The sequence below is a fragment of the Staurois parvus genome, unplaced genomic scaffold (genome assembly GCF_062004578.1).
Source record: "Staurois parvus isolate SC_StPar_1 unplaced genomic scaffold, SC_StPar_1.0 ptg000020l, whole genome shotgun sequence".
In the NCBI taxonomy this organism is placed as follows: Eukaryota; Metazoa; Chordata; class Amphibia; order Anura; family Ranidae; genus Staurois; species Staurois parvus.
In genome coordinates, this window is record NW_028317816.1 from 6,564,620 (window position 1) to 6,589,536 (window position 24,917).

Here is a 24,917-nt window from a genome sequence, read left to right on the forward strand (position 1 = left end):
AGAATTTCTCATACCATGAACTGCTAATGTTTCATTTGCTGTCACACAGCAAAGTGTTGGGAAAATGCCAGTACAGAAAGAGGCTGTGTGGGTCTCTGGCACAGAAACAGACATACTAAGCCTTTTTCTGGTTTGCTGACATCACAAGTAACATAGCTTTGGACATTAATAATAATACAGCTGAATCAGTATTCTAATTGATTTTATTTGTCACTGTGGGGGAAATATTAGCTAATCTGTGAATAGGCAATAGTAATACACATTTCTCCAGCAAGAGTTAACACACAACCCCCCTCATCCAAGAAGTCATCTTTTAGTGAGTATACTAAGTTGTTTGTTTTACAGACCTTGGGTAATGCTCTAATATTCAGATATAGTTATACACAAATGGTTTTATATTTATTGATAGGTCTGTTTACCCATCTATATGAACCATTGTGGTTTAATAAACTTAGTAATATATACATTTATTCATACAGTATATTTAAAGTAGAACTAAATTATATATAAAGATTTAAAAAATTTTAAGTAAAAATTGTGAATTCGTGCAGACTTGCAATTCTGTGCTAGTTTTTGCTTTATTCATACTTTATTCCATCTTGCAGTCTCTCCTTAGTTTTAGTTGGGATTGATGGAAGCGGCATTGCCATCTTAGAAAAGTGATTTTTTTGATAATAGGGTGGTTTTATGCACACCAAATCTTTCCTCTCTTCTGCTCTTTTATCAGCCAAATGTTGCTTGTTTTATGAAATGTAGCTATCAACTAAATGAGAAGATAGAACACAGGATGGGATTAGGAAAAGTCCAAAAGGGATGTGTTAACAGTCTATGATCTCTGAGCTGTGCATCCAGCATAGGCCAAGCTTAGAGGTCACCTCTTTCTGTGGACTGAGGAAGCCACAAAGACATGTTCCCTGCAATTCCCAAAGAGGGTTGTAGACCTCTTTAGAATTCTGTCATGACAAATTATGGTGTCTGTGACAAATTTGTGTATCTGTCAAGAACAGGTACATTCATTTGTTGCATGGAGGCATGGTGAGGGGTGGCATTGAGGCAAAATATCTTCTGGAACTCAAATCTTCAGTGCAGGCTCAGGCCGATTCCCCTTTCCCACCTCCCACACAGCAGCATTGATTGCTAAGATGCTGTGTGCTGTGTAGCTGACAGTGTCATAATAACCATTGACTTGGCTTCAACTCCATTCAATTTCTTGCCAGAAGATTCCCATGATGACTGCTGAAAGTAAACTAATTGCTGAGGATCTAAATAAAATAGATAATAAAGGAGATGTATAGTCAAAGCTTTTTTGGATATACTTTAACTATGGTACACAGGAGTGCAATTCATTCTGTCACATAGCTGGTTGGGGTTCTGAAAAGATCCCAACCAAATGGTGGGATCCACCCAGAAGCTTGGACCAGCAGCTGACTCAGTCTCTCAGTTGCGCAGCTTCCTCCCTTCCCCATCCCGGTGCTCCAGTGAGCGTTGGAGGGACAGAGCACAGAGCCGGTGACTGACAGTCACCACTTTCTGCTCACAGTGGAGGGGAGAACTGAGTGATCAGCAATGTTTAATTGCTCAGTTCTCAGTGCAGAGCCAGTAGTTGACAGATGCAGCATCAGATCGTTTCTGCATCCACCTAGGTGAATATCATTTTTTTTGGTAAATCCCAAACTTCTCTTTTAAAGACAAGATGAAAAGTCAGCACAGCACTGCTCCATGTCAGCCCTCTCTGTATCTGTCTCCCCACAATATATTGGCATTACCTGTACTCATTGTGGCTTGAAACCTATGGAGAGAAAGATATAGACAGGACTGAAATGGAGGAGGAGTGTTGAATTATCACTTTGTGTGTAATATTTATTTAGATCCCTACACCCTTGTTAGCTTTCAGCTGTCAGCTAGTGAATCTCCCAAGAAGCAGCTGAATGGGGCCAGGAATGAGTAAATGCTTACTGTTACACTAGTCGCCGGCAACAGATTCTTAGAGTGTTGCTACCAAGAACTGCCTGAATTTTTTCACATGAAACTGTAGCAAGGCTTAGTTGATTTTGGCCCAGGGCCTTTTAGGGGACCATACTGCCATAGAACTGTCACAACGGCTTTATTGAATCCCCTCCACACACACACACATATTGTTTGCATTTTTAACAAAGAAATTTTAGTTCTGTTTTAATATTTGATAAAGCGATTTTCACAGTATTCCATGACAATAGATATACAGATATTTACAATGATCTTTGCATTATCAGGTGGTTTTGTTACCGATTATCAGGTGGTTTTGTTACTGATTATTATTCCATAAAACCTGAACTGACAAAGGCTGCCAATATTGGCCATTCCTTCTAAACATTTATTATTTATTTATTTCAGGTACTTATATAGCGCCATCAATTTACGCAGCACTTTACATATATATAGTACATTCACATCAGTCCCTAACCCTCAAGGGGCGTACAATCTAAGGTCCCTAACTTACATTCATACATACACATACTAGGGACAATTTAGACAGGAGCCAATTAACATACTAGCATTTACAAAGCAAGGTCAACAATGGTCTGATCAGTACACATTTTCCTTTCAGATTTGCTGGCAATCACTCTTCTGGCTGTGTTGACTCTGGAAACATCTTCCCATGTCTAGTGCATCTTTGCAAAAGTCTCTAGCAAAATGGCCTGGCAGGAGGAAAGAGAGAGAGAAAGGAGGAGTAGACTTAGATAAGATCAGTAGGAATCGCTCCTCCTTCCCCGAATATAACACAAACAATATAGAATCATACATAGACATAAACAATTACACATTTCCATAGTTTTCATTTTAATGCATGTTAGCAGAAGTATTCTTATTGGGAATGTATAGAAGATTCACCAAAGGCAATGATGTAGCAATATCTATCCAAAAAGTAAAAATCAATTTTGGAGGAGTTCTACAATAACATCAAGAGGTCTGTTTTTAAATGTTTTCGTCCAAGATTCACACAACTTTCATATTTTTAAAAAAAATGGATTCAGTTGGGAAAATGTGTGAATGTTGGGTGGGAAGTGTATGAATCTTGTGTGAAACCATTTATAAATAGACCCTCTGGGGTTGATTTATTAAAACTGGAGAGTGCAAAATCTGGTGCAGCTGTGCATAATAGCCAATCAGCTTCCAACTTCAACTTGTTCAATTAAGCTTTGACAAAAAAACTGGAAGCTGATTGGCTTCTATACAGAGCTGCACCAGATTTTGTACTTTCCAGTTTTAGTAAGTCAACTCCACTATGTCTGCTTAAGAGAGGAGACAGAAACAGAGCTGAAGTGTGAGCGTAAGATTCAGCACAAAGAGAAAACTAGATCATGTGTTGACAAGAAGTATCCTAATAGAAACAGAAAACAGAGCGAAAAATAGATGATCTTATCATGGTGTTGCTTTTCTTTTCACTGTCCAGTCACAGGCTGAGGTGGGTCCAGGAGGACCTGGGCTCAGAATAAAATGGGTGATAATATGGTGGCTATTAAATTAAAGACACTTAGTGGCAGAACAAAATGGCAAGGAAACCCTATAAATTGAAGGTGAATATTACAGTAAAATCTGTTTTTTGCTATTTTATCTTTTATTGGGCTATTCATTTTTATTTTGTTTTTGGCTGGAGTTCTGCTTTGTCTTGAGATAACATTATCAAGAAAATTACTTAAAACATCAAGTGAATAAATTCTCTTTGTTGATTTCTACATTACTGTATAGCGTGGCAAACTCTGTAGGAAGTTAACAGGCCAGTGTTTTAAACACATAACGTTGTTGCACAGATGAAATAAAAATGTAACCAAGTTTATGAACTTAAACCTGAAACAGATAATGGTAGGTAAAGGTGGGTAGTGGGAGGACCACCAACACAACATCCAAAATTTTTGTTCTGAAGCAGATATTTCTCACTTCCTTCTCTTAATGCTCCTTCAATTTATTTTAAAATATTTAATAACAAAGAAACAATCAGAAATTTATTTTTTAGCAGCAAAACAAATGTATTTCAATAACAATGTGTGCCTTGCTAGAATAACATAGTATTTTAATGTCTTTTTTATGGAATTTATAGTGAACCACATAATCTTAAACCTTAACACCATATGAAGACATTGCATTTCTACCTATAAACATACCTTTTTAATTTGTACAATGCTAAAACTACGGTAAGTAAATATGAAGATGGTAAAATTTCCCATGTGGTTGTAGTATCCTGTATGATCTAAAGGTATTACAATATTTACTATGGTAGAATGCAATTTCTGCATGTGACTTCTTGTAGGAGCTCAGTTCAAGTCAAAGCTCAGCGCTAATACTCATATGTAATGTAATGCAATACAACAAAAAAATGCAAAAAACATATTAAATATCAAAAAGACTGAGACACACACAGGTCTTGGTTTTTGATGTTACCTTCAGTAAAGTAGACTTTGATACACATCGATGCCAATAAACCATGTGCTTTGATGTCCCTTGCTTTTATCATAGTTTGCACTACAACTATAAGTGTTTTCAATACTCCTTTGAAAAAAATCATAAAGAAAATGTAATTCAAAGTTTATGTATATCATGTGACAGCAGAGCAATGCATGAAATTATACAGATACAGGTCTGAAGCTTCAGCTATGTTCACATGAAATGCCAGAATGGGGAAAATATGTGATTTCTGATTTTGATGGAAAAGATACTTTAATTCTGATAGCCACTCGCTACTGTGGTGAGCAGAAAGCATCGCAGAATAAACAAGTTGATCGGTGGGCTAAAGCAGCAGACCATGCTGAGTTGCACTGTTAGTCAAGAACAGAAACTGGAAGCTGCAGTGGACAAAGACTCACCAAAACTGGATGTTAAGGACTAAAATATGTATTTAATCTCGAATGCAGACTGGTCCGATGTTTCGGACAGATGGTAGGGTTAGAATTTGGGGTCAACAGCATTAATACATTGACCCAATCTGCCTTGTGTCATCAGTCCAGGGTGCTGGTGTAATAGTGTGTAGAACATCTTTTTGGCACACATTGGACCTGTTAATACAAATAAATATTCAATTAATTAACACAGCTTCTATGTATTATTGATTATGTGCATTCCTTTATGGACACAATTTATTATGCTGTAGTGTTCCTCATAAAGTGCTTATTAAGTGTATATACACATACAAACACACATACATATACTGCTTTTGAAAAAAACGTGTTGAATGGATCGCTATCAATATAAATGTAAGGCCCTTTCATAATATACACTGCTCAAAAAAATTAAAGGAACATTTTTTAATCAGAGTATGCCATCAAGTCAGTTAAACTCCTGGGCTATTGATCTGGTCAGTTAAGTAGCAGAGGGGGTTGTTAATCAGTTTCAGCTGCTTTGGTGTTAATGAAATTAAGAACAGGTGCACTAAATGGGCAACCACGAGACAACCTCCAAAACAGGAACGTTTTTAGAAGTGGAGCCACTGACATTTTTTCCCTACTCATCTTTTCTGGCTTTTTTTCAGTAGTTTTGCATAGGGTCAGTGTCACTACTGGTAGCCTGAGGTGATACCTGGACCCCACAGAGGTTGCACAGGCAGTCCAACTCCTCCAGGATGGTACATCAATATGTGCCATTGCCAGAAGGTTTGCTGTGTCTCCCAGCGCAGCCTCAAGAGCATGGAGGAGATTCCAGGAGACAGGTGGTTACTCTAGGAGAGCTGGACAGGGTCGTAAAAGATCCTTAACCCATCAGCAGGACCAGTATCTGCTCCTTTGTGCAAGGAGGAACAGCATGAGCACTGCCAAAGCCCTACAAAATGACCTCTAGCAGACCACTGGTGTGAATGTCTCTGACCAATCAGAAACAGTCTTCATGAGGGTGGCATGAGGGCCTGACGTCCTCTAGTGGGCCCTGTGCTAACTGCCCAGCACCATAGAGCTTGATTGGCATTTTCCATTGAACACAAGAATTGGCAGGTCCACCACTGGCACCCTGTGCTTTTCACAGATGAGAGCAGGTTCACCCTGAGCACATGTGACAGACGTGAAAGGGTCTGGAGAGGCCGTGGAGAATGTTATGCTGCCTGTAACATCGTTCAGCATGACCGTTTTGGTGGTGGGTTAGTGATGGTCTGGGGAGGTATATCCATGGAGGGACACACAGACCTTTACATTTACCACATTTTAGCAATACATGCTTGTTATAAGGATAAAGCACTATGTTCGGGTTATTTTTCTTGATATTGTAAATGATGGAGGAGAGCAACTAGAGGGTGAAGGGGATCCAGATCTGTTGGATACCAATCCCATCCATATTTGACCCATTAAAGGGACACAAGCTTTATATGACCTCACTTAATGGTCTGGTCATATATCTAAGGTGAGCGCACAACTGGTGGGGGTGCGCAAGTGTTGATTAATTACAGACACCAAAGGGGGACATAGAAAGCACTTGATATATTGCACTAAAGTGATTGAAGATAATCAAGGAGTTAATACGGACATTTTCTTATATTTTGTTGGATTCATTTAAATTTTTCACTTATGTTTTTAGTTTGTTGCAATTTTGAGTGGAGCGTGGAACATTTTTGATATTATATTACCACTGGCAAATTTGTATGAGTATGTGTTTAGTGCAAGCAATCTGCTAATTGAATCACATATTTTGCATGGAGTGTTTTAGCATAGTAGCTCACAAGTTTTGTTGTATCGTTCAGCATGACCATTTTGGTGGTGGGCCAGTGATGGTCTGGGGAAGGCATATCCATGGAGGTATGCACAGATCTCTACAGGCTAGACAATGGCACCCTGACTGCCATTAGATATTGGGATGAAATCATTGGACCCATTGTCAGACCCTATGCTGGTGCAGTGGGTCCTGGGTTCCTTCTGGTTCACAACAATGCCCAGCCTCATGTAGTGAGAGTATGCAAGCAGTTCCTAGAGGATGAAGGAATTGATACCATTGAATGGCCCCCATGCTCGCCAGACCTAAATCCAATAGAACACCTCTGGGATATCATGTTTCGGTCCATCTGACGCCGCCAGATCGCACCTCAGACTGTCCAGGAGCTCAGTGATACACTGGTCCAGATCTAGGAGGAAATACCCCAGGACACCATCTGTTGTCTCATTAGGAGCATGCCCTGACATTGTCAGGCATGTACAGTTGTGGCCAAAATTATTCAACCCCCAATGCTGTAAAGGGGTTTAGGGACTATAGTGTACATTTGGAATTGTATTCAGAATCAAATCCTACAAGGACGTTGTAACTACCCAAATGCAACTAAAATGACATCAATTGTTTATGTAATACAGTAGTAAATGGTTCTTATGTGGTTTCTTCATTGCCACAATTATTCAACCCCTTAAAGACTACCACTCTGAAGAACAGAGGTTCATACAGGTGCTTTCCATCAGGTATTGAAAACACCTGTGGATGTCACCGAGCAGCAATCAAGCATAATAAGCACCAATTAGGCAGCTTTAAAATGACTGTGATACTCAGCTCCTTCTAGACATTTACTGGTGTGGTTACAAACATGGTGAAGGCAAGAGAATGGTCCAGGAAGACAAGAGAAGAGGTGATTTCTCTTCACAGGAAGGGCAATGGCTATAAGAAGATTGCAAAGATGTTAAACATACCAAGAGACACCTTAGGAAGCATCATTCGCAAATTCAAGGCAAAGGGCACTGTTGAAACGCTACCTGGTCGTGGCAGAAAGAAGATGCTGACTTCGACTGCTGTGCGCTACCTGAAGCGTAGAGTGGAGAGAAGTCCCCGTGTGACTGCTGAGGAACTGAGAAAAGATTTGTCAGATGTGGGTACAGAAGTTTCAGCCCAGACAATAAGACGCACACTGCGTAATGAAGGCCTCCGTGCCAGAACTCCCAGGCGTACCCCCTTGCTGTCTCCAAAGAATAAGAAGAGTCGACTGCAGTATGCCAAAAGCCATGTGGACAAACCACAAAAGTTGTGGGATAGTGTTCTGTGGACTGATGAAACAAAATTAGAACTGTTTGGGCCCATGGATCAACGCTATGTTTGGAGGAGGAAGAACAAGGCCTATGATGAAAAGAACACCTTGCCTACTGTGAAGCATGGTGGAGGGTCAATCATGCTTTGGGGCTGTTTTGCTTCTGCAGGTACAGGGAAGCTTCAGCGTGTGCAAGGTACCATGAATTCTCTTCAGTACCAGGAGATATTGGATGGAAACGTGATGCAGTCCGTCACACACCTGAGGCTTGGGAGACGTTGGACCTTTCAACAGGACAATGATCCCAAGCATACCTCCAAGTCCACTAGAGCATGGTTGCAGAGGAAAGGCTGGAACATTTTGGAGTGGCCATCGCAGTCACCAGACTTAAATCCGATTGAGAACCTCTGGTGGGACTTAAAGAAAGCAGTTGCAGTGCGCAAGCCTAAGAATGTGACTGAACTGGAGGCCTTTGCCCATGAAGAATGGGCGAAGATACCCGTAGATCGCTGCAAGACACTTGTGTCAAGCTATGCTTCACGTTTAAAAGCTGTTATAACTGTAAAAGGATGCTGTACTAAGTACTAAGATTGAATGTCACTTGGGGGTTGAATAAAACTGATAATGCTGTGAGCACAGAAAAGACATTTGTGGTTATTTCATTATAACTGTTATGTTATATTTGTCTGACCTACAAGTGCCTCTTTAATGTAAATGTAAGCAAGATGACTGAATGATCAAAAGCAATGTCAAACTGGCCAAAACACTCAATTTCAGTGGGGGTTGAATAATTTTGGCCACAACTGTATACAAGCACATGGGAGCCATAAAAAATACTGAGTACCATTCACTGCAATTAAATTTCAGCAAAATGAACTAGCCTGCTGCATAATTTTTTCACTTTGATTTTCGGGGTGTCTTTGATTTCAGTCCTCTAGGTTGATAATTTTCATTTCCATCAAACGATGGGGCATCCTTACATTTCTAACACATTACCCAGTCCATATCAGTATATATATCCAGAATTATATTTTTCCCCATTGAGATCTCATGTGTTTTCAAAGTGTTCCTTTAATTTTTTTTGAGCACTGTACAAACAGAGTTCCTGCCATCCTCTCAATGGCTGGGGCAGATGAAGACAATTTCATTAGCAACCATGGCCTCCTAGAGGAAGTCTGCCCTGGTAGAAATTTGTAGGCTGCTATTGCTGCCCTTCTGAAAAATTAGTTGCCCGACTGTGTATGCACACCTCCCAACTTTTTTAGATAGGAATGAGGAACCCCTATTAGTAAAAGTATGTAAACATAGGACATACACCCTGCCATGCCCCTCCTTAAAGGAGAATTGTAGAAAAAAATTATTGCTTAAACACACAAGTTTACCCTTTCTATTACTTTATACTGGCTTTTGAAATTTCCAAATGCAGCAATTTAGAAATAGAATGAAAGGTTTTAATCTGTGAAACAGTTTGATAGATAGTGTATTTTAGATAGATTTACTATAGATCAGACCAAAATAAGGGAAACACCAGAAGGAAAGAGAGACAGAGGGACTTTGTTCCGAATGAGGGAAAGTCCCTCGAAATCAGGGACAGTTGGGAGCTATGATGTATGGTTTTCACGCTGCTATGACTCAGGAAATGGTGAAGCCAAAAGACAAAACTGGATCAGCTAGGCAGCTAAGTAAAGGTCAATAATGGTAGACTGTACATTTTAATCAGTGAATAGTTTCTTTTAACAAATAAATAAAATCCATATAACTGACCTGAACTGAAACATTTACTGCAAACAAGGTACAGAATAATAAGTACACATAAAAAGCAATGCTTTAACTTTCTCCCAATAGTTTAGGTAACATTGCGATTTGCTTTAAAACTGTCCCAGATTCAGATAAATAAACAATAAGTGAGATTTATCATGCAAGCCACAATAAGGACCATACACCCATCAGGTGCCAATCAGGCTATCTTTCATTTATCGAGGGACTTCTGACAGTTCTTGTGTCTGCTTACGACCCCTGTGCTCCAATCCTAGACAGTCCACTGTGACTTGAGGTTTGCAAACATTTAAAATATTTATCATATTGCTTGTAATAAACAAACACCTAGGAGCTGGTCAAGGGCATGCCATATATTGATTCAACTTTTGAGTGGAGACATGGGGAGTTCAGCTATAATGTTCTAAATCTGCTTCATAATATTGTCCCAGTTTTGCATTGCCTATTTAGAAAAGCGAATCAATCTAATTTAAAGCAAAACTTCACTCTCTCAATCATCATTGACTATTTTTAATCCTTATGCTGCTGCTAGCAATAGTGAATCGCTTGGAAGCTATGCTATATTTACTTGTCTCAAACTTTTATTTTTAATCCATCAGTTACTTCTTGGTTTCCAAGCTTAGGCAAATGATGACATACATCCCAGGAGTCTTAAGGAGGGAAGGAGGGGTTTACACAGCTAAGCTCCTGCCTGCATGCCTGAGCTAAGGGCAGATGGATTCCAGGAAGTAAATGTTACATAAATCATCTGCGTTTTCTCAAGATGGTCATGGCCAGAAATGCCAGGGGGTGTTTTTCAAAGTGATTTCTCGGCAAAATAAAGCACATTGACAGGATGGATGAGTTCGCTTTGAATATTAAAAATGTATTATATACTGCTTTTGGTTTGTGGCATCAGATGCAGTGTATTTCCACTTTAATAAGTTTCTTTAGAAAGCTGATACTCTTAGGGACCATTTACACTGGTCTGTCTTGGTGTGTGGCTTAAAGTGTCACTAAACCCAGGACCCTGCATTCACTATATCTGGTCTCCCACAGTACACAGAACATGGAAATGCAATTATTTTAGTAAATATAAACTGCTACCTTTTCTCATCAGCAACTAGAGCAGTCTGGTGACTTCAATCAGCGTTCAGAAGAGCACTGGTTAAAGCTTGTAGGAGGAGTTTTCTTTTGGCTCCAGGATACAGAACCCTTGACCTCTGTCTGGACAGTGCTGATTGGCCCTGTGCTGATCACATGCACTCTTCCAAGAAGAAAAAAAATCTCTGTAGCAACACACCAAACTGAGCATGTGCAAAATGACTCCACAGGATATGTCTTATCAGAAGAGGGGGGCACAGGAAAAAGGGGAGGATCAGAAAAATCAGGATCAAAGAGCATTTTTACACAATGCAAAGGATTAACCCCTTAGGTTCCACAGTGAGTATAACAAGCATGTTTTACTGCATATTACAGACTGATTTTACTGTTGTGGGTTTAGTAACACTTTAAATGTGTTGTTTTGTTTTGCTGTGTGTTACATTTGTTGCATTAAGACAACCCATTTTTTTGAATTAGCCGGCAAGGCACCAAAACACACCAAAAATCATATTTATGTCTTTTTTATGACATAGCAAACAACAGCTCACGGTAGTACCTTTACTATGTGTTGTGGTGTGCTGTGAAAGTACATTAGGTTAAGCAAGCCAAACATGGATTGAAATTTGGCCAGTTCAACAGGGACAGGATGAGTTATTTATTTATTTCAGGTACTTATATAGCACCATCAATTTACGCAGCGCTTTATATATATATATTGTACATTCACATCAGTCCCTAACCATCAAGGGGTGTGCAATCTAAAGTCCCTAACTCACATTCATACATATATATACACTAGGGCCAATTTAGACAGGATCCAATTAACCTACCAGCATGTCTTTGGAGTGTGGGAGGAAACTGGAGTACCCAGAGGAAACCCATGCAGGCACAGGGAGAACATGCAAACTCCAGGCAGGTGGTGTCGGGATTCAAACCAACGACCCTAGTACAGCCAGGTGGAAGTGCTAACCATTTAGCCACTGTGCTGCCCATTCATGTATGGGCAGGTTGACTGTACCCAAGTCGATCCATTGATCGACTTGGGTACAACCAGCCTGTCGGACTTTTTGACATTCAATTAAAGGCAGCAGCTATAGCCACTAGCAGTAATTATTGTTTTCTGGCTGCCAACAAGGGGCTCTATGCCCCCCCCCCCCCGCCAGCAAAACACAATAGAGCTGTGAGAAGCATTTCCCCACCAACACTGACTGGTATTTATTTACTAAAACTGGAGAGTACAAAATCTGGTGCAGCTCTGCATAGAAACCAATCAGCTTCCAGGTTTTATTATCATAACTTAATTGAACAACTGGAAGTTAGAAGCTGATTGGCTGTCATGCACAGCTGCATCAGATTTTGCACTCTCCTTTTTAGTAAATCAACCCCACTGTGTTGATGGAGGAATTGAGCTATTTCATTTCCTTCTAAACGTGGTGGAAGGAAAGAAAATCGGTTCTATGGGCTGCTTTAGTGTGTTGGCGTGCCATTAAAATGAATGGCAATGCATTGTACTATTCACACCTTTTCAGTGCAATGAGTGATGGGAATGAGCATTAGTGCATTGTGGTGCCATTCATTTTCAATGGTACCCTATTGCAACAACCTAAAGCACCTCCAATGTACATGCATTGCAGCACATCACAAAGCACAGTATTCTACTATTGTGCTTGGTGGGCACTGCATCAGAAAAAAATTGTTCATGTCTGATTTTTGGTCCATTTTGTTCAAATGAATGGGCTGTCTTAACACATCACGTTAACATGCCACAAAATGTGTGTTAGCACGTATGTTTTAATGCCACATACCAAGACAAACCAATGATAATGTGCCCTAAAGTTTTAACAGATCTCATATGTTTAAACCTTTCTATGTCTGCTAAACAAAAGGAACTCTCACAATAAGGTCAGAATTGTCAGTGTTAGAAACTACACATGTTCCTCTACTTATATAAAGGTTTCATTAACATGGTTATCCAAAAATGGCTTAAACATAGCAAGAACAAACTACAGTTGGGAGCTGCTTCTACAGAGACACTGTCCCTTAGGGCAAATGACTGCAATCCCAACCCACTAATACTCTCCTCTCTGGTGCTCCATTGCAGCGCCTTCCTCAAGCCACAGCTGGCTCAAAGTACTCAATGGTTCTGGTTATGGGGGAGCACATGATATCCTTCAGTGATGCAATACTCAGCCCAGGTTCACATATATGCGGTGCGGTACATTGCATGTGAGTAGCACAGGAACCGCACTGCATTCCTGTGCAAATCACATGCGAATTGTGTGTGGTGCGATTGGAGCCATACAGTTTGTATGGCACTAATCGCACCGCACCAGCACCAAAAAGGTGCAGGACCCTTTTTTTTTGGTTCGCACCAGAATCAGATCACATGGGTATTCAACACCCATGTGATCCGATTCAGCACATCGCACAGCGTTTTGCAGACTGATTTTGGGGTGTTGTTAACTTAACATACACACCCGCATTGGTTTGCATGAATGGGGTGTGATTCTGATGCGGTGTGCAATTCACACAGAAAATGCTGCGAACTCCACACCGCATCAGTGTGAACACAAGCTCAAGCCTAGCAGTTAATTGCTGGACCAAGGCACTGTAGCATGTCTAATGACGTCACCACTCCATCTAGGCTCCTACACCAGGAAACATTAGGTATTTCAGTGGTGACATTGACAGAGGAAGGATAAGTGGATCACTAAAGGTATCAGTGGGTGGGTGTTGGAATGCGTTGCACAGACACTCACTTTACCTTGAATAGGCAAGGTAACTCAGGGGTAAATTTACTAAAACTTGTGCACCCAGAATCTGGTGCAGCTGTGAATGGTAGCCAATTAGCTTCTAACTTCAGCTTGCTTAATTAACCACTTGCCGTCCGCCTGCTGTTTATAAACGGCAGGGCGGTGGCAGTCCAGGGGTGGGTTGCCGTTCATAAATGGCACCCGCCTTTTCTAGCTGTGCGCGCTCACTGGGAGCGCGCAGCACCGCGATCCGGTACCCGCTGTGTCCCCCGGACACAGTGAAACACTGATCGTTGGACGGGACGTCTGTACGAGGTCTCGATCGTGTGATCACTGATTGGTCAATCAGTGATCACATGCAAAGTAGTAAGCAAGATGTCACTTGTGACATCATTGCTTACTACGTGTGAAATCTGTGAATGATCACAGAGGTCACATGGTACAAGGCTATTCACAACAGCCTTGTACCATGTGACAAGCTGTGACCAATCACAGCTCGCTCAGTACTTCTCAATGACTGCAAGAATGCAGACAGAGAAAGAGAAATGATTGCTTTTATATCCTATATAGGTGTAAAAGCAATCAGTGTAAAAAAAAAAAAAATAAAATCTTCATCACCCCCCACAAGTAGTACAGTGTCACCATGGTGACACTGTACTGCTAGGGTGACAGTATGTAAAAAAAAAATAAAAATAAAAAATAATAATATAAAAAAATAAAATAAAAATGTAAAAAAAAATTTTAAAAAATTATAATTTTGGTTATAAACTAATTTGGATTTTTTTTTTTTACTAAAAAAATAACGGAATAAATTTTGGCCAAGATTTATGATGAAATATTATTTATTTGCAAAATTTTATTTAAAAAAACACTTTTTTTCAAAATTTTTGGACTTTTTCATTTACATAGCAAAAAAATAAATATCCCAGCGGTGAATAAATACCACCAAAATAAAGCTTTATCTGTCTCAAAAAAATGGTAAAAAATTAATATGGGTACAGTATTGCATGACCGCGCAATTGTCATTCAAAGTGTGATAGCGCTGAAAGTTGAAAATTGCCCTGGACAGGAAGGGGGTGAAAGTGTCCAGACTTGAAGTGGTTAAGCTTTGGCAATAAAACCTGGAAGTTGACTTGTTTGTATGCAGAGTTGTGCCAGATTTTGCGCTCTCCAGTTTTAGTAAATAACCCTCTTTCGGCTCTAGTTTCTGGAACAGCTCTAGAACTGAGGTTTTCTGGAGCTACTTGTAGCTGGAAATGTGTTTTTTTTAGGTTCTGATGCACGTCTGGAACAGACATTCAACTGTTAGAGCTACCACAAAGCAGAGTCTGGCAAATATGCATCATTACCAATTCTAGTTCAGATTACTGTCCTATGTACTGTAAATACTATGTATCCTTATAATAAGTACCTGTCAGCAGTGAGCTATATTGAACAAAAATTCCTCTCATAATGTCTGATCAAGTTCTGCATAATTTGTCCATTTTCAGAGATGTATGCTTCAAGTTCAACAGGAAATTCATTTTGAATGTTAAAATATTCTGAAATGTTCTTTTGCTACAAAAATTCTTTGTAAAAACATAGAGCTCAAGCTATGGTAATGCTAACCGGTACATTTTCCGATGCCACCATATTAAATTAGAAACATCTGTTTTATTTATACAATTATTCAAATAGTTTAAAGGATAAAATCCTAAAAAATAATACATAAACCTTATAGCAAAAAATATACATATAATTATTTGTCTTTGCTTATATAAGTGATGTATAATTTTGTATTTATATTTATATCATATTATATTAGTTGCTTGCGTCCATGTGTGTGAATGTGTCAGCACATATTCATTTTTATGAGTTCTGAGTTCAACAGTAGAGTCCTTCATTGGCTGAGAGCTTTTAAAAATAAAAAACTACCAGCTTTAAAAGTCCTTGATGAAAGATTTATGTCACCGCTGTGGACAGAGTGCTGGCTTGATGCATTTTCCTTTGTAAAGTACTAAATTAGCAGGGCAGTGACATCCAGCCACACACGGCCTGCTGCATGGACCAATTTCATTCCAGTTGTCACATGTCTTCAGGCATCCTGGACCGCAGGTGTCATATACGGCTCCGTGTTTACACTGAGTTGCTGAAAAGAGAAAAGCAAAAAAATTACCTTAAAATGTCTCTAAATATCAATTTACACAATGTTGTTTTATGACTGGCAAAACCATCCTTTATACAAAGCCTTCAAGCACCAGCTTTAGTTCTCATCAATAATGGAAGTTCAATGAACAGAGAACAACATGTACTAATCTTGTCCCAGTGGTATTCGATTAAACTGGATAAAATAATTTTATATAGTTTATATAGATTAAAAAGATGTAAAATAATGCTCCAGAAGAAACGTTAGACATCAGGGTCAATTATTTTTTTTGAATGACACAGAAAAATGTTTAGTGGGATTACCTTCCGGGAACAACATAAGGGGAGTAGAAGATGCTGTGATAGGAAAACTACCTGGTGATATACATTTAGCCATATGATGGCAGGCAAATATATTTCATATTTTTAGGTGAATCAGATTTGTCCACCTGTTGTCAATTATCGTCATTATTAAAGCAGATCTTGCACTACAAAGCAAGGTCTTCTTAAAGGGGGTGTATGGGGTACATAAAAAACCAAACCTTCATACTCACCTCTATGCTGCAGCTGTCCCACCTCGGCTGTAAGAAAGATAACTGAGTGATCACATGACCGCTTATTGCTCAGTTCTCTTTCTGTTCTGAGTGGAGATTGGTGACTATCAGTCACCGCTCTCCGTCCTGCCTCACCAGCGGTTACTTATGCCCCAGGAAGGACAAAGTGCTGAAAGCTGGAGCCAATTGTCAATCAGGCAGCTGTGTGGATCCCAACAATATAGTCAGGATTCTTCCAGCGGCTCTATGATGTCAACTGACAGCAGACAATATCCTGTTCTCAGCTGACTCTGTGTCACAGGGGAGCAAAACTAAGTGCATTCCTGTGACCCAGAAGAGAAGTATGGCCAAAAAAGCTTTGCCCATGCTTCTTTTTTAAAGCCTAGGTGCAGGCAAAATAAAAACAGAAAAATCAGCACAGGGGACAACTTAAAATTAGTAGGATGTGTCCCTTGTGCCGGTGTTTCTTCTTTTAGTTGAAATCTTCCTCTGTCCATGCCTCCCCACCCCTACTACTGTAATCTTCCGGAGCAGCAGGGGTTAATACAACTAAGGGGCTGTCACAGGCTGTCATCAAGAGAGTCCGACTATGCCTGCCCTTTCTGTCCAGCTGTTCAATTCATAGAAGCCGTTCTACAGCTTCTAATAATGAAACAAGATATATAAATGGAGGGTGGACAAATGATTGATAGGTCTGCCCCCTCCATTAATAGATTGTGTTTCATTTATAGAATCTGTAAAATGACTTCTATGGATGGAGCAGCTGAGCAGAAAGCGCGAGCATAGTTGGGCTCTCTTGATGAGAGCCTTAGATAGCTCCTTAGTTCAATTAACCCCCTTCCTCACACAGGAATATTACAACAGCTAGACTGGTGGGGGGCTGGGGGGGATTAGGGGACCTGAACAGAGGAGGCTTTCAAAGAAAAGAAAAGGCATCAACGCAAGGGACACATCCTACTGACTGTAAGTTATAGCCCTTGTGCTGTTTTTCTGTTTGGCTGCACTTAGGCTTTCATACATCACCAACCCCAAAGCAGATTCCGGCATTACATGAAAAAAAAAGAACTTGCTGGGAAAAAAGTTAATAAATATACTTACCTTACACTCCAAGCTTCTGCACAGCAGAGGGTGATGTCACAATCCTACTAGCAAGATTCCTGAGTATTGCAAATCTTACAAGAAGATGCTCCAACAGGGTTGAACATTTTTCCTCGCAGTTTTTCACTTTAGTGTGGCAATGTATTATGAGAGAGGGGGCCCTGATATGCATTGAATGGACTTGTAAGCGTAAGGTCCACTTTAACAATGATGGCGAAACAGACAAACTCCTAAAACTGCCATAAAAACTGAGTGCCAGATCTAACTTCACTGCAATAATACTATAGATAGCACACATTAAAAAAAAGAAAAAGAAATGATTGAAAAATAACTTCTTGTTAAGATATGTGTTTTTTTTTAAAATGCATCTGTGTTGGCATGATCTCTAAATTCTCAAATGTTGGAGCCACTGGGGCATCATGAAGCATAAGATTGTTATTTGGGCAGCCTGCCAAAGAGCACAGAAGACCAAGAGGGAAATGCAGAAAAGTTGAAGTAGCTGCAAAAGGTTAAAATACAAATTTGTCAAAGCAAATGAAATATTTGAAAGTGTGATTTACGTAGGGCAGAAGTTGAAATGATGTAAACGCTGTACTGTGCATATTATTTGTACAATGTCAACAATTTGTAAATTACACAGAAACAAGTCATCTGCACTGAGAAAAATGCTTTCTGTCATGGCAACATAATGCAATCAGATATTAAATGGCACTGCTCTTTATTCAGTTTGAAAAATAATTGTTATTTATTTCTTCAAACAGCAGAATATATTATCCCAGCACACCCTACCCTATTGATATTCAACAAAGACCCTGACATTTGGAGCATCCACTGATATTAGGAATATATTTATGTGACAGAAAACAAACATGCTAAGTGGGCTCCTTAGGACATATCAAAAGGCTTAGGAAGCATTGTTCCATGTGCCAGCTTAGGCCAGCCATACATGGATCAAAATGCAGCCAGTTCAGCAGGAACTGGCCAAATTTTAAACCATGTATGGGCTAGCTGAATGTACACATGTAAATCTATTGATTGACTTTTTTTCCCGAACGATCTGTGCCACCAGCTATAGCCAGCAACCAGTTTTCGGGACGAGATCATCCAGTGCCCTGGGCAAAAATGGGAAACTATGCCCCTGCTGCCTATAACCTCATTGAGCCCTGCTCCCTATTGGATGGATAAGAGGGCAGGGCCAATATATTAGCATGCGCCAAAATGTTTGTAATGTTTGTAGCATGCAATTAAATAGTACCAATATTTGTAGTAAACTGAAAGGTCTAACACTGGTGCACAAATATGGGACTAAGTGTCAGAATACAATGACAGAACGGGAGGATTCCTCTGTCCACATCAAATTTGTAGATGTGTTAATCGGGATTTATTTTTTTTCTATTTTCAACCCACTGGTTCCTGACTGCTCTATGGCCAGGTTAAGGTTCCCTTCAGATGGGCATTTTGAGAAGGTCTGCTAAAAACTAACACCTGTCCTGTTCAACTTTGATTCAGCAAGGGATGTGCTCATAGATTGCCTGCTCATTGAAGTGGCCTCCATTGCATGTGAAAGGATCATTAGGGCTCATTCACACACGAGACTGGAGGAGGGGGGCAGTAAAGCTGGGTGATTGAGCCATGGTTTTGCCCAATCCCTACCCCCCACCACCACCACCACGAACAACTGCCTTCCTGAACACTAGGGATACAACTGCTACCAGCTGTACACATGCTGTGTCCATGATGCTGTGCCTAATCAGCATGTTGCTTTCAGTGGGTGGTGCTGTGGCAAAACAGAATATTGAAGTTCAATGGGTCCACTGTATGGCAATTATTGGGCTAAATCAGGTGGTGAAAAGGCAACATATTGCCTCTTCACCATCTCTCAAACAGCTCTGAAAAGCAATTGAAGCATGGATCTTTTCAGAGGAGCATCAGTCACTTTCACACATGTGAAGGAGCCCTAAGGGCAGCCAATCAAACAAATGCAGGGAAGTAAAGCATAAAATCTCCTCACATGATGACAGAATGTTCACTGAACACTCGGGCTCAGCCCTATGTCCTGCCGGGATGACAGTGGAACCTGATCTACAGTCTATGCTGACAGGTCCCGGCAGTCCAGCAACTGGAGACAGATCCAGCAAGCAGTACATGGATAACCAAAAATAACAGCAATCAGGCAGCCGGAGACAGCAGGGGATGGAGATACAGGTGTCCAGGGGCGGACTGACAACTCATGGGGCCCCCGAGCAATAGGGGATCATGGGGCCCCTGTGTCCTTGCCCAAACTCACAAAAGCCTATGAAAAAGGTACCAGGGGCATCTCATTGGGCCCCCTACTGACCCCGGGCCCTCGGGCAGTGCCTGAGTTTCCAAATGGTCAGTCCGCCCCTGCAGGTGTCAACCCAACAGTAAATGAGGTTAAGCCCCAGTGTGAAGTGAACGTTCTCTTATCAGGTGAGGAACATTCTACTTTCCTGCATTTGTCTTTGGCTACTGCAGAAAAAGAGGGAGAAGGGAGGTGTTGGAGCTCCAAGTGTGCCCCTGCCTCTGCACAGGGAAGCTCGGCCCCAGGCAAGTACCCCTTCTGCCCATGTCTCATCCTGACCCTGCCAGCAACACTGGTCATTGTATTCTGCTGGAGGGAAAGCTCTCCACTGGCAGAATACAATGTGATTCCACCATCTACATCAAATTTGGGGATGAGGGAATCAGTTCATTAAAAAAAATAAATAAAAAAATAATCATGTATGGCCTGCCTTAGTGCAGCTCATGGTTATTGCTGGTCACCTGTGCATTGCAGTTAGGGTTGTCACATATACAGTAGTTTCATAGTTAGAAAAAAAAAGTCAAAAAGGCCAGCTAGTTCAATCACATGAAAAAATAAATATAATAACTAAATAGAAATAAATAGACAACCTCCTTATACAGAATCATATACACGCAGATGATTCAGAGGAAGGCAAAAAACCCTATAGAGCATGGTGAAATTTATTCCAGCAGGGGAAAACAATTCCTTCCTAATCCACCAGAAGTCTGATTGGCAAAAATGAATAAAAAAGAGATCATAAGGCCAGCATTTCCTTAAAAAAAAAAAGGACGGCAACTGAAATTACAACTCTTAACTTGTCATAAACACACTCAGACATTACATGTTACATTGACAGGCATTAAACACAATATACCTGCAGCAGCTTTCAGTCTATTGGGCAACAATGCAGCCTATTATGCTAATGAAGCAATAGGAATATATGAAGGGGGTGGGAGGGAGTGGGCAACCTTCGACACTACAGCTGCTGTTATATATAAGAACCCCTTATTATACCTGTCATTTTTTTTTCCAAAGTGACAGATTCACATTATATCCAAAGGGAGATGACACAGCAGGATTACAACTTTGGAGAAAGACTACTTAAAATAGTTAAGTGTAAAAATACTGATTTATTTTGATTCACAGAATAGTATGGAACTCTAGGGTAAAGAGGTCTATGCTGTAGTACATACGTAATAATGATTGACACAAAACACAGCAAAATATCCATTAAAATTAGCAGAATTCATTAGATGGTGATTGTGAATGTTAACAATAATCCCCAAGTGTGTGTATATAAACGTATGTTTATATTTTGCAAGAATATGTTTCTATTTTGACTATAGCTGTTAAAAGTGGCAAGTGCCTATTCAGCAGTTATGTTTTTGCTAATTAAAGTAACTGTCATGAGCCAAAATACCTGTGTGATTAGCCTGTCATAGAAGCAGCCATTCCCTGACTCAAGTATCGCATTCTAGCTTTAGGGTCGTGACTCAATGAATAGACCTAGCTTTACTGCCTTCTCTGACTGCTAATATCATTGTCTGTAAAATATTTTTCTATTATTTCCTATAATATTCTGCACAGCTGAAATCAGAATGAGTGGAAGGTTAAGTACTATAAGCCTATCATGGCTGTACTGGATTGTACAATGCTGACAATTAAAAGTGTATTTGTAGGCTTTGGGGTCTTCAATAGATAAGGGAGGGAGTGACACATAAAGCTGCAGTGATCTTATCTAAGAAGTTCAATCTTACAATTTACCTGGGGCACACAAGAGAACCATGGAGGAGGTCATGAAGCATGCTGAAGAACCAGCTTAGTACAATGTAGTCATGTTTTGAGGAAGTAATTGAAAAGCATCAAGGTTTTTATACATGACATACCAGCCCATGGTCCTGGCCAATGTTGTTGGCCAAACACAGGCAATTTCATTTTAGGCAACCAGAAAAAGGTCTATATCACGATCAAGGGTAACTCTTGAAGACCAGTAGCTATAACAGTAGAGAGGCTTCCACTGACCAGCTAGATAAGTACAGAAGTGGGTCACCCTGGGGTGGGAAGTCTAAGTACTAACCAGTGTTCACCAGAGCTCCTGATGGTGGAGATGGATTTTGCTGCATGTTAGTACCAAGTCACTGCCCTCAGGATGACCTCACCAGGAGGTGAGCAAGCCTGGGTCCAGTAGCAGATTAGAAGGTAGGGATAAGCAGAAGCATGGTCAGTAAACAAGCCAAAAGTTGGTAACAAGTGGTTGCAGGTTGGGATCAAGCAGAAGTGTAGTTGAGAAAGAATCCAAAGGTTGGTAATGAGTGGTAGCAGAGATATGGATGGCAGCAGAACATACAAGAGCAAGATATTAGAGATGATATGAGAGCACAATAATCTGAAAACAGGAAGTGCAAGGGCATGGCTAAAATAGGACATTCATGGGAGCAGCAAAGGGTTCAAGGTTCAAGAGAAAAAAGGTTCAAGCCAAGAGTGTTCAAGAAATTGTCACCTAGGTGTCAACAGCTACAGCATGGTCGGCTAGTTCTGGGAGGGTAGAAAATGGACATCCTCCCAGAACTGTGCCCCTTATGCGCGATCTGTGAATGCTGTGTCCTTCGGATACAGCTGATCAAATGGCTACTGAATGGGCCAATCGCAGCCACTTTTACCATGTGGCCAGCTGTGTCCAATCACAGCTTATCACTGGGTAAATAGGAAATGCTGGTTATCGGCAGTCCTCTCCTCACGCTGACAGCACGTGAGGAGAGGCGAGCCGGTAAGCGCATTTCGCAATTCTACACTGATCATCAGGGCACTGATCATCAGTGTCCTGGTGATCAGTGTAGCCCCATCAGTGTGGCCAATAGTGCCCATCAGTGCCCATCTGTGCTGGCAATCAGTGCTGGCAATCAGTGCCACCCATCAGTGCCACCTAACAATGCCCATCAGTGCCGCCTATCAATGCCCATCAGTGCCGCCTATCAATGCCCATCAGTGCCGCCTATCAATGCCCATCAGTGTCGCCTAACAGTGCCGATCAGCGCAGCCTATCAGTACCCATCAGTCTCACCTAGCAGTGCTCATTAGTGCCACCTAACAGTGCCCATTAGTGCCACCTAAAAGTGCCCATCAGTGCTTCCTAACAGTGCCCGTCAGTGCCACCCATCATTGCCGCCTAACAGTACCCATCAGTGGCGCTTAACAGTGCCCATCAGTGCTGCCCATCAGTGCCGCCTTACAGTGCCCATCAGTTTTACTTATCAGTGCAGCCTCATCAGTGCCCATCAGTGCAGCCTATCAATGCCCATCTGTGACTACTCATTAGTGCCCACCAGTGCAGCCTATCAGTGTCCATCAGCGAAGGAGAGACATTACTTATTTAAAAGACTTTACAACAGAAACCAAGAAAAAATTTTTTTTCCAAATGTTTGGTCTTTTTTAGTTTGTTTAGCAAAAAATAAAAACCCCAGTGGTGATCAAATACCACCAAAAGAAAGCTCTATTTGTCTCAAAAAATTATAACAATTTTGTTTGGGTACAGTGTTACTGTACATGACCGCGCAATTGTCATTCAAAGTATGACAGTGCTGAAAGCGGAAAATTGGTCTTGGCAGGAACGGGGTAAAAGTGCCCGGTAGGCAAGTGGTTAATATAATCCAAAATCTGCACTCGGAGAAAAACAAACACCAATATATAGCAGTTGGACACTATACCTTGATACCATAATAGTATGAATAACATGTGAAAGAAATATAAATATTCACAAAGTTCTTCATAAACTAAATGATCTTATAGTGAAATCAGATTGGATCAGTCTCCACATGCCATGATGAGATCAGAAGACTTCCAAAGATAGCCAATGTGACACCATCCACTCACAAGGCACAAGTCAGCATGTACAAGTGCCAAAGCGAGTCTTTCCAGCATCCAAGATGGTCACCAGTCAGTCGCGCATGTATGGTAGCGTGTGTGCGTGACTCCACCCTACGCTTTTCATCACAGGTGACGTCATCAGGAGCTGGCGGTCATCTTGGATGCTGGAAAAACTCACTTTGGCGTTTGTACATGCGGACTTGTGCCTTTTATCATGTGAGTGCAACTTCAGTTGAATACATTTCTGATTTTTTGATATGGAGTAATTTTTCATTACATGCATAATACTACGAGCTCCGGTTTTAATTGATTTGGAGTGGCTGGAGCATTATATCTAGTTAGATCGATCTGGGAGGATTATCTGTCATCATCTTGATTGGCCTGTGGAGGAGTATAATCATCCATTATCCTTGATGTCACCAACAATAAATTATAGAGCGCAGATTGACTACTCTTAGCAAGGGGTCACAAATCTTCTAGTAAGCCTTGCATGGGAGTGGATGGTGTCACATTGGCTGTCTTCTGATCTCATTACTGCATGTGGGGACTGATCTAATCTAATTTCACTATAAGAATATTTAGTTTACGAACACTTTGTGATTATTTATATCTCTTTCACATATTATTCATACTATTAAGAGACCCTACCAGATACAGAAGAGGACTCAGGTTCAGACCTGGGTCCTGACAGTCTATTTATCGCCAGAATGATTGTATGAAAATGGGCAACTGTAGGGATATCCATCCTTATCCATCCTCATAATAAAATCAAGGTGCCTGGTAATCTACATTTCTGCTTCTTTACACATAATAACTAAAAATATTGTAACTCACTTCTGATAGCAAAAACATTGTGACACATTTGAACCAAAGGGATCAGGAGATGCAGAAATTAATTTTTTTTTTATGATGCTAAAATGGAAAAAAACTGATGTTACCAGCAAGACCTCCAGGCAATACGTTTTCCAACATGTGAAAAATAAAGATAAACAGCGCAAACATAGACCTCTACATCAAATCAACATACAAAGTGCAAACATATATAGAAAATTAGTTTATAATTAGTTAAATTAATAGTGAAGTCCATCAAAATTAATAAACCAAAGTTCAAAAAATCTCAAAAATATATTTTGTGCAAAAAGAAATTTTCAAATTCTTCTTCTATTATAAAGAAACTTCCACCTTCCACCCGTGAAAACCAACATCAAATGCACTCACCAGATTTAGGTGAATGAAACGCCTTTAAGGAATTTATGGGCTCCTAAACCCTCTTTCGTATCCACTCTGTAGGAATCCTCACCTCCAGCATAGGCTCCACCATCCGACCAGGGAGAAAAAATCTCAGATAGTGTAATATTGCAAAACACCATTCATAAGTGAAATCAAGGATTAAGGCCACTCAC

General features: G+C 40.5%; 1 protein-coding gene and 1 long non-coding RNA gene across 2 annotated transcripts in view; both read right to left on the minus strand.

Annotated features, from left to right (window-relative positions):
- Nucleotides 1-2,087: 2,087 nt before the first annotated feature.
- LOC149472810 (uncharacterized) lies at nt 2,088-7,140 on the minus strand. Its single transcript, XR_016314172.1, has 2 exons — nt 4,842-7,140; nt 2,088-2,678 (listed from the first exon to the last, which is right to left on the minus strand). It is a non-coding gene; the product is annotated as an uncharacterized LOC149472810 (long non-coding RNA).
- A 2,500-nt stretch (nt 7,141-9,640) lies between these two features.
- Nucleotides 9,641-24,917, minus strand: part of BMPER (BMP binding endothelial regulator) — a 331,942-nt gene continuing 316,665 nt past the window's right edge. The window contains exon 15 of the mRNA XM_089687148.1: nt 9,641-15,697. Within this exon, the coding sequence (XP_089543274.1) occupies nt 15,516-15,697 (182 nt within the window). The 3' untranslated portion in view covers nt 9,641-15,515. The remainder of the gene's footprint in view (nt 15,698-24,917) is intronic.